The 13,833-nt window shown below is 35.8% G+C and overlaps 1 protein-coding gene across 2 annotated transcripts in view; it reads left to right on the top strand.

Moving 5' to 3' along the window:
- The window catches only part of SYT10 (synaptotagmin 10), a 67,279-nt gene extending 53,987 nt beyond the window's left edge, over positions 1–13,292 (top strand). The window contains exons 4-7 of one of the 2 annotated variants that reach the window (XM_044227978.1): positions 3,232–3,352; positions 6,643–6,814; positions 9,722–9,851; positions 12,588–13,292. In XM_044227978.1, the coding sequence (XP_044083913.1) occupies positions 3,232–3,352; positions 6,643–6,814; positions 9,722–9,851; positions 12,588–12,659 (495 nt within the window). In that variant the 3' untranslated portion in view covers positions 12,660–13,292. Of the gene's footprint in view, positions 1–3,231; positions 3,353–6,642; positions 6,815–9,721; positions 9,852–11,681; positions 11,719–12,587 lie in introns of those variants that run through there. The other variant, XM_044227977.1, reaches the window with a different exon arrangement.
- The last annotated feature ends 541 nt before the right edge of the window (positions 13,293–13,833 follow it).

The following is a 13,833-nucleotide window of genomic DNA, read 5'->3' as shown; positions in this document are numbered from 1 at the left end:
CAGATTTAAGAAGTTATAGAATATTGGTATTTACCTTAGAGAGTATTCTGCCCTTTTCAGAGTATGCAATTTCAGTTCTTTCACATTCACACTCCTAAAGGAAAAAAATCAAGTCTAATGAAGTATATATGCAGTTATTATGCACACAGAATACACATTAATCTTTACCACCCAGTTCATTCCAGTTTTATTAAAGCTCCTGACCTCATGGAGTTCACATATTTAAGGAGAATTCTGACTACCAGAATAGGCAAAAAGCCAGCTATCCTGTCATACATACAGAGGAGCCTGGGAATTTTCTTTAATCATGCTCTTTGCTTTCAATTTATTTAAGCTAGTGCTTTGGTCAGCTCCTCAGTTTAACTTCTTTATGTTTACCAATAGCTGTTAATAACAGATAGTCAAAATTATGCTGCAGCTGGATAGAAAGGACCTTTGAGAGATGGGACCAAATATGGTAAATTTTCTTAGTTTCAACCAGTAAACATGTGATATATCTAGAGAAGTAGAAAAATTAGTTCCACAGATTGTTTCATGTATAAAAGTAAAACCATATCAATCACACACATAAAAATGTGTTTTACTTACTAATCCCTTTACTTGTCTCTATGTACTTTTGTCTGTATGTGGTACATTCCTCTTGGACGCTAAGCACTTCGTCTCTGAGATCATGTCCCTTATTTCCTCCCTAGCTTCTCCATTGCCATCCCCACCGTTTCTTGGTAGAACTTGATACCTGCTCTCTACATTCATAAAGGGATCCCTTTATTTTTTTCACCAGCTGGTGACAAAGTATGCCTACTTTTATTGATAGTTCCTGGAAGGAGAAATACAGTGAGAGAAAGGGAGGGGTGGTGTCTGCCAGATAGAAAACTTCAGAGAAAACTCCATTGTCGCAGCCTAAAGAAACACTGGGAAAGAGACAGAAAGAGAAAAGGGAAGAGAATCATCGGATAAAATAGGATCCAGACTTATTTAATTAGCCTTTTATAGCCTACTGTTTTCCTTCTTGACTGGGATTTTCAAGGACAGAATCATGCCACATCTATCTTGGTATGTGTGGCTCCTACCCGCACACCTAGCAAATAATACTCAGTAATGGCTTGTTGTTAAAAAAATAATAATAATCCTCAGTAGGAGGTTGTACTCTTTCTGTTTTTTTCTCAAGCCTCTCCTGTTGGATCTTGCTCACTATTTTGGGTTTGCAGCAATCCAACAGCCCAGAAGAAACCCAGTTGTATATATCTTTGTTTTAAAACATTTTTTTCTAAAGTTCTTAAAAAATAATAACTGCTTTCCTTAATTAATTTTTTTTTCATTTATCTAGTACTTACTGAGCACCCGATCTGTATAAGGTACAGCTCGTGTGATGGCAATACAACCGTGAATAAAACAGCATCCTTCATCGTATGCCAGATGCTGTGTTAAATACCTTGGACTCTATTTACATTATCTCATTTAATGATTAAAACCATGGCTGAGTGGGTATTTTCCTCCATTTGAAGAGATCCAAAGCTTAATTAAATTTCCTAGGATCTCACAGCTAGGAAGTAGAAAGAAAGTAGGAGTCAAACACAAGTTTAATTGGCTCTAAAGTTTATGTTCTTAATTAGCAGATTCTACTACTTCTAGCCCATGAATAAAGATATAGGAATTACATAAATCAGAATCTAAGCTGTGAGGATAAGTCCAATAAATGTTAATAGTTTGTCATGAAGAATTTTGAGGAACTTAATTCTACGGGCCTGGGTGCATAGCAACTTATTTCCTGCCAAATTAAATCTCCCACATATTGTCTTACCAGGAATTATTTGATTAAATCCTGGAAACAGCTCTTTGAGAAGCATCCTCAATATGCATTGTTCATACTCATTTTCATTTGTTCACCATCTATGCAGCTATGGGGAGGAAATATAGCTATGGAAGAGTACTGTGGAAAGTTCAAATTCATATTTGATACAAAGTGGGTCAGTTTTTGTCCATCTAAACTAATAAGCTTTTCATTCCTTCAAAAAGATTCACTGAGAGCCTGCCATGTACCAGGCACTTCAGTAGGATGTAGTAATAAAAAGATAAGAACTCTGCTGTCCTAGACCTTATATATGGGAATCAGGGGAACAAAAAAATAACTTAAAAGATTATTACTGATGATTATAAGTGCTATGAAAAAAAAAATGTGAAGGATCTCTTCAGTAGGTGAGCACAGGATAGGAAGGGGGAATGCCTCACTGAGGGGATATTGTTTGAACTGAGTCCTGCGTAGCGAGAAAGACATATGAGAAAAAAAAAATGCACCAGGCAAAAGCAGGAACAAACTGCATTTGTTTGAGTAACAGAAAAAGGGGGCGGGGGGGGAGGCTTTTGAGTCTATATCAGAGTAAGACAAGAAGGGAGGCAAGAAATAAAGTTAGAATGACAGGTAGGATCCCAATCACCCGGGGCCTTATATGTGTGACCTTGTGATGCACTGTCCAAATCAAAGACATATTTAAGAATTGCAAGAGATGTTCTTACACCAGGACAATAGGTATACACCCAGAATTTCTCAGATATACCAAGATTTATAGTTACCCCACTAATATGCAGGAGTTTGAATTTTATTCCTGTATAATTATGAGCCCTTACATGGGTTTAAGCAGGAGAGTGAAATAACTTGATTTGCATTTCATAAGGGATCACACTGACTGCTTCTGAGATAGATCAGTTTTAGAGACTCATAATGTAATCCTGAGAGGAAGCGATACTGGCTTGAATGGTATTAATAGAGCTGAAAAGGACGTCACTGATTTGGGAACTATTTTGCAGACAGAGTAGACAAGACGTGGGTTAGAAGTGTAGGGGTGAGGAAAGAGAAGAATAAAAGCGACTGCGGGGCTCTGGCTCCAGCCTCTGGGTGAATGATGACATCTTTGCTGAGTTTTGGACAGAGGAATTGGTTCCAGAAGATGAATGGGAATGAGTGGAATCAGCAGTCTGGTTTTGACTATATTAAGTTTGAGATTCCTATTAAAAACACAAGTGGAGATGTCAAATGAGCAGGTGGAAGATACTCAATTTTCTTACTCTGTTTAGAACAGCTTTCTTGCAGTTATTATCTGCATCCTTAATAAAACAATTTAGAATGACATTCACATATCCTGTTGAAGTGATTTTTCCCTTATCCTCTTCAATTGTATCTTGTTTTCAGTATCTGGTGTTTGAAATTGATAACATTACCAATTGCCATTCTAGGAAAGTATAGATCTGGGTGAAATCATGTTCTCCCTTTGTTACTTGCCAACTGCCGGACGTATGACATTGACCGTCATCAAGTGCAGAAATCTGAAGGCTATGGATATCACTGGCTCATCAGGTATGTACACAATTGGCTAGTGGGTCAAGTACATTCCAAATGAAAATATATCATGTATCCAAAATTATGCATGGCTATTGAATTATTAAGTTCAGTTTTCTATAGAGGATTATTATACAAGTGGAAAAAGAGATTGTCAAACAAAGTACTCCAAATCACCTCTTGTATTTACATTATCATTACAAAAATTTTTAGAAGAAGTTATCAAATAGATTGACTATGAAATTTGGTTTTTTTATTTTTATTTCTTTCTCTACTGATTTAGTTCTCAAAAATTCATAATTTACCAATCACTGCCCTACTTCTAACTAGTCAGTTGCTTATAAAAGAAGATTCTTGACCTCAAGCTTGCATTACCCTACAGGTATAAAAACACATGTAGACTGACTTTATCTCCCTTACCTGATCTGCAGAGAAATAACAAGTTTCCAAGACCATCATTTGCATTTGCATTCTTACCATCTTTCAAAATAAAAATTTGGGCAAGTGTAGGGACTGAAAGAAATTATAAAGTAAAGGAATGTTGAAGTTTCTTAAAGATGTTCTTGGAGAAAATTTCTCTTTCTGTGCTAATTTTGATAAAAAGGTAAAACCTCATCATGCTGCTTTACCCTTTCCTTTATATCACTACAGTCCATAACTGGAGGGTTATGTATTAGCTTCATATGTGAACTCTGGCACAGCTCTGTAGAAGAAAAAATGATCAGGATAGAGGAAGGAGGTCAGTAAGCATTTGTCGAGTTAAACAAATAAGAAATGGTAATGGAGATACAGGAAAGGAAGACATGGGGAATCTATATCTGTGGTTCTTTAGAACAAAGAAATAAACTAAACTTGCATTACAAAGAGCTTGAGGGAACTCTAAGTTCTAGTGTAGAAAGAGCTCCCAATATACTAAGTAAATTTTTAAAAAGTGAGGTGCAAATATAAATATGGGTATCATGTGCCTTTCTGTGTAAGAATGGGGTGTGTTACAGTATATATTTATGTTTAACAACATGAATTTGCAAAAATTTAATAACATATTTGCAAAAAGAAATACCAGAGTTACACAGGAAAACTAAGGGGTGGAGAGAGAGGTATGGGAACAGATGGGAGGGAGTCTTCTCATTATAGGTTGTTCTCAATTATCTTCACTTTTGAACTATTCTGTGAATAATTTTTCATTTTTTAAAAATTTGCAATACATCATTGATAGTGAAAGGTAGGAAGAAAGTGAATTCCACATTTATTTTGGTGAAAAAGTCTTGGGTCAGGAAATGTTGAAGAATTTAAACAGTGTACCCTGCAAATTATTGTTTATCCTACTCTTTCCACCATATATCAAAAGAGATCAAATTTTGAGGCATGCAGACAGCATCAAGCTGTAATTAGTGCAAGACTACTTTTTGTTTATATGAAGTCTTCATCGGAGGAGTGCATGCTCTGAGAACACCAGCTCATTAATTCTTACAAGAGGTTTACAAGAGGTTTGTGAATCAACTCAGGAACCAGTAAATTATCCTTGTCACTAGTGGAGAAGTGTCATGGTGGGGGTGGCAGAGCATAAAGCACGCCTTATTCCCACTGTTAATGAGAGATCTAGGCCTGGGGCCTCGTACAGAAAAGAGTATCACAGAAGTGGGTTTCTTCCTTGGAACACATTTCCTGTTATTAAAAAATTGAGAAGTAAAAGGCAAACAGCCATTGAACATTGCCATTTTACTTTGTCTTCCTTTACATATCCTATTTCTAGGCAGAAAATATATTTTTACTTCTTGATGAAAATGCTTATGAAATATACAGATACATTATTCTAGTGCCTAAAAGGCATAAATTCAAGTAAATTTATACTGTCATGATTTGGGCTTATTCCAAGGGAATGAGATTTACTGTGACATTGGTGGAAAGAGGGAGAAAGGTGTGGTGCTGCTGTCGGAGGCACCAGAATAAGGGGGGAAAAGAAACAAACGTGGAGCAGATACTGATTAACCAAACAAACAAACGTGGAGCAGATACTGATTAACCAACTAGCAATCTCACTCCAGTGCCAACACCCCTTCTCAAAGCCTCCTTCTTGTAAAAAGGTACAAAAGTAAGGCTTTTAACTTTTTTTCAACTTTCATATCATACTGCATAATTTTCTGTAATACTGTAACAGTTTTCCTACTCAAGGTGGGAGAAGTAAAATCAGAGATCAGTCAACTAGGGGCAGAACTTGTTAACATTTATCTGACCCATTTGGCCCATAAAAATATACCCCCACTATTTTTTTCCCTTTTAAGTCGGCATCATTTAGACAATTCATCTCAAGAACCTTCCTTGAGAACATCTTTAAACTAAATATCACCTTTTTTATTGTATACTATTGTATACAATTAAACACAATGTATTTAATATATTTGTAGTGATCACTTATTTCTTCTGCGTGAGCCCCTTATCAAATACCAACACTATGACACTAAAATGAAACTTCTTATTTTAGTACCTTTCCCACAACTGAGGAAAATTCTTCTACTCATTGTGCTTACACACACACACACACACACACACACACACACGACTAGATACAATGTTACTCTTTCACAAATTTTAGTAGTCTTATCCTAAATCATTTTGAAGGAAATTAACTTTTACAATTATAATTTATAATTATATATTATAATTTATAATTACAAATTTATATTTTATAATTATAATTTATAATTATAAATTATAATTATAAATTTATAATATAATTAAGGCAATTATACTTATTTGTTAGGATTATATTCCCTAGAAATCACTTATTCTTTTTTTAAGATTTTATTTACCTATTTGACAGAGAGAGACATAAAGAGAGGGAGCACAAGCAGGGAGAGTGGGGGAGGGAGAAGCAGGCTTCCCACTGAATGGTAGCTCATGCCAGGCTAGATCCCAGAACCCTGGAATCATGACCTGAGCCGAATGCAGATGGTTAATGACTGAGCCACCCAGGTGCCCTAGAAATCACTTTTAACAAAATGTGTCCTCAAATAGCTGTGACTAGAAGACATATTATAGTTCTGGACTGGCTCTTGATAAATTAGTAGGTTTTCTCTGTTGTATTAAAAACAGATAAAGTTAATGATTTTTTGGCTCATTCAAGATAAATTCTTACACTGAAAAGAAAGTGTTAGTCTATTGCCTCTAAATAAGTCATTTCAATTTAAAACTGATAATACTAAAAGACTTAATATGTCATTTTTCTTATTTAGTAACAGTTAACTACAGTTTTATTTATACTTTGTACTACTACCTTTGTTTTAATGAAATTACCTTACCATCCTTAGATCCTTATGTCAAAGTGTCTCTGATGTGTGAGGGCCGAAGACTAAAAAAGAGGAAAACAACTACAAAGAAAAATACTCTAAACCCTGTGTACAATGAGGCCATTATTTTTGATATCCCTCCAGAGAATGTGGACCAGGTCAGCCTCTCCATCGCGGTCATGGATTACGATAGGTACGTACACGTATTTCTCACTCACTGAAGAGGCATATGCAGAGCAAATTCAACTTTCCAGGTTATTTACTGCTCAACAGTTTCAATTTGAAATGGAAGAGGAAAAAATCATTCATTCAAAATTCATTTTTCCCATGTTATACTATTTATTTTTTTCTTTTCCATAAGAAGCCATTCTTAAGCTGAAGGACAGGACACCTGAAGCTGGGGAAAGAGTGGTGCGGAAGTCATACGGAATCCATTACAGAAAGCACGATTATGACGTCTCTTTACAGTAACAACAGAAATTATAATCAGGGGCGCCTGGGTGGCTCAGTGGGTTAAGCCGCTGCCTTTGGCTCAGGTCATGATCTCAGGGTCCTGAGATCGAGTCCCGCATCGGGCTCTCTGCTCAGCAGGGAGCCTGCTTCTCTCTCTCTCTCTCTGCCTGCCTCTCCATCTACTTGTGATTTCTCTCTGTCAAATAAATACATAAAATCTTTAAAGAAAAAAAAAAAAGAAATTACAATCAATGGAGTCTGTTTTCCCAAGTAGGCTGGAATATGCATATCCTAATTCTTATCCTAGCTCTATCATTAACTGGCTGTGTGAAAGAGCAAGTTTTTGTAATCTCCTTGGGATTCACTTTTCCCATTTGTAAAACATTAGCCTAATACAGAGCCATTAACAGTGAGTATTAAGAGTGGAAGGTGAATAATGGCCATAGGGACACAGCCTTGATGCCTTCATATCAATCTTAAAATGTGCTTTGTACGTTATTCTTTCAGCTCAGATTTTAAGTCAATTCTTTCATAAAAGAAATTACAAACTCCCAAGTGCAGCTCTGTCTTTCTTCCTGCTTCAGCTCCAGCTTTGCTCTCATACACTTGGTTTGTCTGAAATGTTATCCTGCTCTGTGTATCTCATTCCACCCCGTCTTCACAGCCCTGCTCAAGTCACCCCTTCTGTTCTTTCTCAGCATCCCAAGCTCTTCTTCCTCTGAACTCACGTCCCACTAAAGGTTCATATCTCTAATTTGGCCCTTGCTATATACTTCTTCATATTGTTTTGCTTTTCATATTTATAAACCTTTTGGAAAGGAATACTACATGTTTAACCTATAAAATTAGCATATAGACAGTGTCCTGCTATGTTTATTTTGTTCAAATGCACTCAAAAGGAGTGCTCCATTTTATAGTATCATGAAAATAGTAGTAACAGGACCCTATAAGCTAGAGAAATTAATATGCTATCCTCTGGCTCGGAGTTAGAAAATGAAGCACTAAAAAGTAAAATGATTTATACCATCTATTTGCAATTAGTTTATATCACACTTTAGGGGGAAAAAAAGCTGTCACTATTTAGAGAGAGAAAAGTCTTCAATTAGTCAAAAAACTCAAAAATTGTCGCAGAGTTTTCATCTGAAACCTCTGTTCTACTTTCCAAAAAAATTATTCCTGTTGCTTTTCATAGTGATTGCAGGTAGATAAAACAAAGTATTAGTCATGCGGACAATTTTAGGGAAATAGATCTTGACAATATATAGAAGAGAAAGATTAAAAAATTATTCCTAAAAATATGCTTGTTTGGGAAACTTCATATGGAAGAAACATAATAGTAAACATTTAAATCTACATCAATGACAAGAAGAAAATAAAGAAATGTCCTAAGATCATCTCGAAAGTCTCCTTAGAGATATCTATCAAAAGAACCCTATATTATGGACATTGAGCGGGGGGGGTGTGCTGTGGTGAGCGCTGTGAAGTGTGTTAACCTGGCGATTCACAGACCTGCACCCCTGGGGCTAAAAATACATTGTATGTTTATTTTAAAAATTTAAAAATAAATAAATAATAAAAATAAAAATTAAATTAAAAAAAAAAGAACCCTATGGAAATATCTTTAAATTACATTCTACTCTTGAGAAGCAACTTAGCATGTGCACACTTGAGTCAACTGTCTGGATTCAGATCCTGCCTCTACCTCTTACTGTGTACTACCGGGTCCCTTAACTTCTGGGTATTTAGTTTCTTTTTCCATAAAATGAGATGATGATAATGATACTCACGATCATTGTGTGAGAATTAAGTGACTCAGAACATCTACATTACTTATAAGTGTATGGCTCATAATAAGCTCTCAAAAATATTAAGTATCACTGTTATTTTGACTTGTTGCTGTGAAAACAGGAGTAGAAAATAGGAATGTTGTGCACTACGCTCCGGTACTCTGCAGTAGTAAATCAAATTCATAGTGCTGAAGATAGCCCTGCCCTGTTTAATTGTCGTACAAGCAGTGACACATGCTGATTACCATGTAGAATCAATTAAATATGGTCATTTATGCAAGAACGTGGGTACTGAGCTCTTGGTAAGAAATCAAAGCATCGTTATAAAACATGAAGCCTTGTGGAAAAAAACAAGATCTGATTTATAGCACTTCAAGTTCATAGTACTGCTTCTAAAAAGGAAATTCAACAATATAGGTAAGACTCAGCCGGTATTTGTCATTCTATTTTATTGTAAAATGTGCTCAAGTTACAGAGAACCAAAATGGTTTGTGTGTGCTCCTTTTACAAATCCATATTTGAATGCCAATCCTGTGTAGGAAATTTTGTTTCCTTAAGATTTTTGGTTTTGGTTTTGGCTTTGGTTTTTTGTTTGTTTGTTTGTTTGTTTTTGTTGTTGTTGTTGTTTTTAGAAACAGAAGCCACTGTTGTCTTTATAAAACAGAGAATTGTGTTGCTGCTGTTGCTTGCTTTTACTTAAGATTTTTGATTTGACCTAAAGTAATTTAATCTCCAGAATCATTTAGAACCTATCATAAAATCTGGTGTTTAAATTGTATGTTTAAAATGCTGCTAAGATATGCAAAACTCCGTTTATTTTTGAATGTTGGAATGAAAGTGTGATATTCTCCACATCATAGGGTAGGACACAATGAAGTCATAGGAGTGTGTAGAACAGGACTGGATGCTGAAGGTCTTGGGCGAGACCACTGGAATGAAATGCTGGCCTATCATCGAAAACCAATAACACACTGGCACCCCTTGCTGGAGGTATGCTGTGGTTCCCTGGCATCTACTCTCTTTTTTATCTCTTCAGCTTAAGCATTATTTATCTGCTACCATGCGTCTGTCATTTTATATATTCACCTATTTTTTTTATACCTTGCTCTTACTTCCATCCCGTATAATCTTTCATCCAATATTCAAAGTTCTGTGTGCCTTATAGGATTTTAGAAACTACTAAATTTTCTGGGTTTGATATTCCTTTGGACAATAAGCTCATAAAAACTGCAAGTCTGTCGTTTTCTTTACATAGCCTGAAAACTTCTATCAGTGATTGATAGAGCAATCAAGTAAATCTTTTACCACCTGGAAACTGAATTTTGTTGCTTCTCGTTTGTGAAAACAGCCACCTCACCTAAACTTCCCTAGAATCCCTAAATATAATTATATCCCTAATATAACTCCTCTATGGAAGGGACAGGTATATCTCTCAATACGCAAGGCAGTAAGTAAAAGTGTTCACAGATTTTTAAAATATTGAGACATCAGATTACCTGAGTTCAAACCATGGCTCTGCTGTGTGACTACATATTGGAGAACTTTGGGCAAGTTCCTTAACCTCTCTACACTTCTGCTGTTGGTGTGTAACAGTAGCAAACTCAAAGAGTAAAACTAAATAAAATGCCAAATTTTAAGTGCTTAGCACAGCGTTTGACATAATGTTACCTCTGATTACAACTACAATTAATAGTTGTATTAATCAGAAGTATCAATACCAGTTTGTCAGGATTTTTAGCCTTTAAGTTAGTTGTCAGTCTACTTGATACACCAAGTGTTGCTAGATGGAATGAGACTCTTGAGGCATCACAAAGTAAGTCTTTTATGTGACCTGACTGAGAGGTAATGCAGGTTGACGAAAGGATGTGCGGTAGATGATGAGATTCCTGCAATTTGATTAAAAGCATAGCTATGATAGCCACATAGGAAGTGAAGAATACACTGCTATCTGTTCATGTTCTGCTTCTTGTTCTGGCATTAAGCAATGGCTTAAATGGGAGAGGCAGCACAGTGTAATTAACTAAATGTCAGTGGGCCCAGGTTCTCTTCCGCTTAGCCGCAAAAGTGACCTTGGCTGTGTTACCCAGGACATTATAGGGAAATTTTGATGAACACTGTATGAACACTGCATGCTCGGGCAACAGAGGCAAGCTGTTTTATGGATAAGAGATCTGCTCATAGATATTAATGTCCCGAATCTTTATCACACTTCATTTAATGTAAATCAAAGAAGACACACAAACACAAACATAAATTCACATTCACACAGCACTTTCCCCTAGAGTGCATCAGAAGTACAAACAAGTGTATTCAGCAAATCTTGGGAAGCGGGGTTTCATGTCAACAGTGTGTATTGCTTAAAGTATAAAGTATATGCTATTTCTCATTATACAATCACTATCCTTTTCCTGCTTCTTAACTTACTTTCATTTAAAGTTGGAAAAGCGAATATTAATTCTAAGATTCTAGACATGAGTGTAAAGTTTGCTGGGCAGAGAACCACACTGAAAAGTGATGTGGGATCTAATCCTTACTCCTCTGGCTGTCTAATCCTGAGCAGATCACTTGTTCTGTCTACAGCTGCATTTCTCCATATTTAATGAAAATAGAAAAGCATGCCCCTACAGACTTCACAGGAATTATGTAAGGAGAAAAGAAACAATGTGAGCAAGAACGTTTCATTAATGAAAAGACGGGGCTGGTACAAGGTATATTATAATTACTTATGACAGTTTCATAAGCAGCTATGCATTTATTTGGTGAAGGGAAGCTCTGGAATAGGCATGTGTTTGTGTCTCAGGACATGTGAACACTTTTCAGTCATTGTAGGATATACAGGAAGAACACGCTACAATATGGGCATCAGAAGAAGATCCCAGATATTTTTCTAGCAGCTGAGTATCAGAGGACAAATGGGACTAAAAGACTATGTAAATGTACTTTCTCCAGCAAGTAGCTCCTTTTTTCCAACTCCTGCACCTACTTTCATTGGTCAAACAGAACATATGGACTAGAGACCTAAGAACTGGCTGGATTTTGCATTTTGGGAAAGTGGTGAGTGTATAATTATATGTTTTATTGCCAGAGAAGGGATTAAAATGAGAAAGAAACAATTATTTGAAAACTGGGTAAGTTGGTGGGGCAGAGACTAAAGCGTTATTTAGAAAATTGGGTTACTTCTACCTAGTCAAAAGTTTATCCTATTGTAATTGAACTTTTTAAATACATGTAGTATTTAAGGGCCATGAGAAATTATTCTTCAACACTCATGGCTCTCATTATCCAGAGTCAGTTCCTCTGGTCTCATTAGTTGCCCCTATAAAAATCATCTCTCCCCTTAGAACAAGTACAATGCAGTCTCTTATGCATTGAGCCTTCTTGCTCTTACCTAGCAGTCACCCCCGCTACCACAAACCATCTTATTTGACAGTAAGAACTAAAAGCCTATTATAAATGTGAAATGAGTCTGTAGTCATGAATAGTTGTGTGTACCGTGTTGCTCTGCATGCCATTGTGTATCATACTCTGCCTACATCTCCATGAGATGTCTGTGCCCCATCATGTTGCCCGAGAAGGTGAGTTCTAGGGGACAAGGGGAATTCGGTCTATCTTCTCTTCAGAGACTAGCATCTCATGGATGAATATGCACTATTAAAAGGTAGCAGCAACTACCCACTGTATTATTTTTTGCACTAGATTATGCATTATGAAATTACTGTCTTTCAGTTACCTGGCCGAGCAACCAGTTTTGATAGTCAAGGATCCTGTCCATCTCCCAAACCACCTTCCACACCATAATGCCTCCAGAGTAAAGACCATTATAATAAGGAACAAGGACCCTGTACTCATCAGATCAGAAAAAGAGTGGAAGGTTTGATTTCCTCACTTAAAATGTATCTTGATAATGAACAAACTTGACGTATGATTTTTCATTTACTTTTTTTGGCTGTTCATTAACTTTGGACATCTTGATATATTTTACTTGAATACAAATACTCCTTATTTGCATAAGGCATTTTATTCTTCATGTCATATGCCTATTAGCACAAAGAGTGTTTTCATAAGTTGCAATTCTTTGCATAAGTAAAGAGATACATTCTTTTAAAAGAAATCTGTACTTACCTAAATTAAATATAGTTTATGCTGCTATTGTATCAAGTAGCACATGTCACGTATGTATGGTTTTGGATTTTGTTACAACAGTGTTAATCTTTAGTTGTGTAGATGGTTCCGTATAAACTTTAATGGAAGTTCTGAACTTCACTTACACAGAATTAAATCCTTGCACAATCAAATTCATGTTACTTATCTGATAATATACTCTTTCATTCTCAGCAAATTACATCCTTAGTGAGGTTTGGCTCTGCTAAACTCACAAAACTGTCTCTCAAGATCATTCTTTAAAACATATAAACAATGCTATAATTTAAAGAACAATTTTGAATTAAATTTAAGAAGTAATATTTAGTAGCTGGAAAATGGAGGTTGAACCATTTGGGCTACCATTATATACTGTCTTAATGTTACATTAGTTCAAACATCTGTTGAACTATTTAACTGATACTTATGTAGCATTAGTATTCCTAATGAATAGAATCAGAAACTGTTCATTTTTTAAGTGTTTGTAAGGTTCTCGAGTACTGTGACATATATATTTTGTGACATGAAACTATCACGTAGATCCTGTATTTCTGATAGAACATACTAACAGACACCAAAGGTACAATAAATGCCTGTGCTCATTGTCAACTAGATTGTAAATAGTAATGGTGACCTTAAAACCCAATCAGGACCTAGTCATTAGAATTGGGTATTTCCTAAAGACGGGATGACTTATTTTTCAGAAAACTATATAAATATACCATAAATAACATAACTTCCACATTTAATAAAAATAAAAATATTTCTAAAGGCCCAGACCCATAGTCCTTTTATGAAAGGATCAAGGATCAGGCCAGGAGTTGTAAAAACT

The sequence above is a fragment of the Neovison vison genome, chromosome 12 (genome assembly GCF_020171115.1).
Source record: "Neovison vison isolate M4711 chromosome 12, ASM_NN_V1, whole genome shotgun sequence".
In the NCBI taxonomy this organism is placed as follows: domain Eukaryota; kingdom Metazoa; phylum Chordata; class Mammalia; order Carnivora; family Mustelidae; genus Neogale; species Neogale vison.
The sequence above is the reverse complement of the archived record's forward strand: the minus strand, read 5'-3'. Positions and strand labels throughout refer to the sequence as shown.